This window comes from Lipotes vexillifer, unplaced genomic scaffold (genome assembly GCF_000442215.2).
Source record: "Lipotes vexillifer unplaced genomic scaffold, Lipotes_vexillifer_v1.1 scaffold2094, whole genome shotgun sequence".
Classification (NCBI taxonomy): Eukaryota; Metazoa; Chordata; class Mammalia; order Artiodactyla; family Lipotidae; genus Lipotes; species Lipotes vexillifer.
Genome location: NW_006790887.1, coordinates 1,129,673 through 1,131,291, shown reverse-complemented (window position 1 = coordinate 1,131,291; position 1,619 = coordinate 1,129,673). Strand labels below are relative to the sequence as shown.

At 57.1% G+C, this 1,619-nt stretch overlaps 1 protein-coding gene across 1 annotated transcript in view; it reads right to left on the bottom strand.

The window, feature by feature from the left end:
* Window positions 1-1,260: 1,260 nt before the first annotated feature.
* Window positions 1,261-1,619, bottom strand: part of LOC103083073 (proline-rich protein 2-like) — a 3,191-nt gene continuing 2,832 nt past the window's right edge. The window contains exon 5 of the mRNA XM_007463992.1: window positions 1,261-1,389. Coding sequence (XP_007464054.1) covers window positions 1,261-1,389 — 129 coding nt within the window. The remainder of the gene's footprint in view (window positions 1,390-1,619) is intronic.

Here is a 1,619-nt window from a genome sequence, read left to right as displayed (position 1 = left end):
GCTGGCTTATGGACGATGAATGACGTTCTGTACTGTGGTTGGACATTTCCAGACAGGTTTGTGAGTTTGCTTCCCTCAGGACCACAGGAATATATAAACGTGTCCCCATTGAAGCATCTCTGAAGCGTCTGAGCCCCCTGGCCTGAAAGTGAGGCCTCATTTTCCCATTTCCCTTTGCTGTCCTCAGCCTAGGCTTCAGTGAGCGGCCGTCCTCTCTCCCGCCCCCCCCCCCAGCACCACGCGCACTGGCCACTTCACGTTTGCAGGCCCTTTGCGCCATCCTGCCCTCCAGACGGCACCATCCTGTTGGTGCATTTCCAAGGGCGCTTCGTTTGGTCTGCTTTGCACGTTTGTCTATATAGTCAAGTAGTTGCTCTTATTCCGTGGTTATACTTTTATTCTATATTTGTTTCTCGTTCCTTTTTGGTTGAAATACCTCAAGAGGCCTTTCTTCTCTTGAGAGTGGAGGAACGCAGCCCGGATAGAGGCTCAGAGGTATGGCAGTTGGTTCATTGGTGGCAGGACTGAGGCCCTACCCTGAGCTCTGGGATTCTGAGACCGGTGTCGTGATTTCATTCCGTCTCTTCCCCTAAAGTCTACTTCTAGGAGTGCGAATTGCTGGAAGGATGTGAGGGGCTCAGATGTGAGGGGCTCAGATGTGGGCCCCCAGCTCTCTGGGGCAGAGTCCTGTTTCATCCCTCCTTTGAAGCAGGGACACGACGAGCTGTTTCCCTGGGAAGGAGGGCAAGGGTGCTGGGACATAAGAGACGCCGGGGCTGCAGGACCTGCCTTGACCCGGGTGCCAGCCCTCAGCATCCAACCTCACTGCCCTAGTGACTGCTCCGAGGGCAGGTCCAAGGAGGGGTCCTGCCGCTGACCATCCTTATGTCATGGGGGCACTAGTGGGCACCTGTACAGTTCCAGGAGGGCTGGAAGGAGGATCCCGGCGGCCCCCGTTAGTAGGATCGGCTCAGAGTGGGGTTTTCTGCAGGGCCCAGCTCCAGTCCTGACCCCACCTCTAGGAGTGCAGCCCGTGTCTCTGGCCCAGGACTCAGGCAGTGAGTCTCTCTAAACCTTGTTGGGCTTGGGAATTATGCAGGGAAGGGAAAAGGCGGAAGTCTGAGTCTCAGAGTGCAGGCAGAGCGGGGCAGGGAGGGGCCCCAGCAGGAGGCTTTTCGGGATCAGCGAGGAGACTGGAGCCCCTTCTGTGGAACGGGCTGTGTCCAGGGCGGGCGTGCTGGAATTCTTCCCGAAGCTGCCTCAGCTGCCTGTGCGCCCTTCCCTTGGGGGCTCAGCTCTCGGGGGCTGTCTCTGGGCTCCCGCCGTGTTCTGGGCGCTGCTGCTGGCTTTGGAGGCTGGGTGTTCTTTCCCGACGTCTGCGGCTGGAGGCTGAGGACGGGGGACGACCCGCGTGCAGGCCTCACCCTTTCGGTGCCCGTTTCTGAAGGACTTTTGGTTTCAGGCCATTCTGCCCGTCTGAAAGTAAAAATATACATAGTAGCCATTACCCCACACAGTACTTTCATTCTGTGTGCCAAATAGCTTCTTTGTTTGGTGAAAAAGCTCAAAAGGCGCTTGATACTGACAGTGAGAGAAGCAGCCCCAGTGGGTTACAGCAT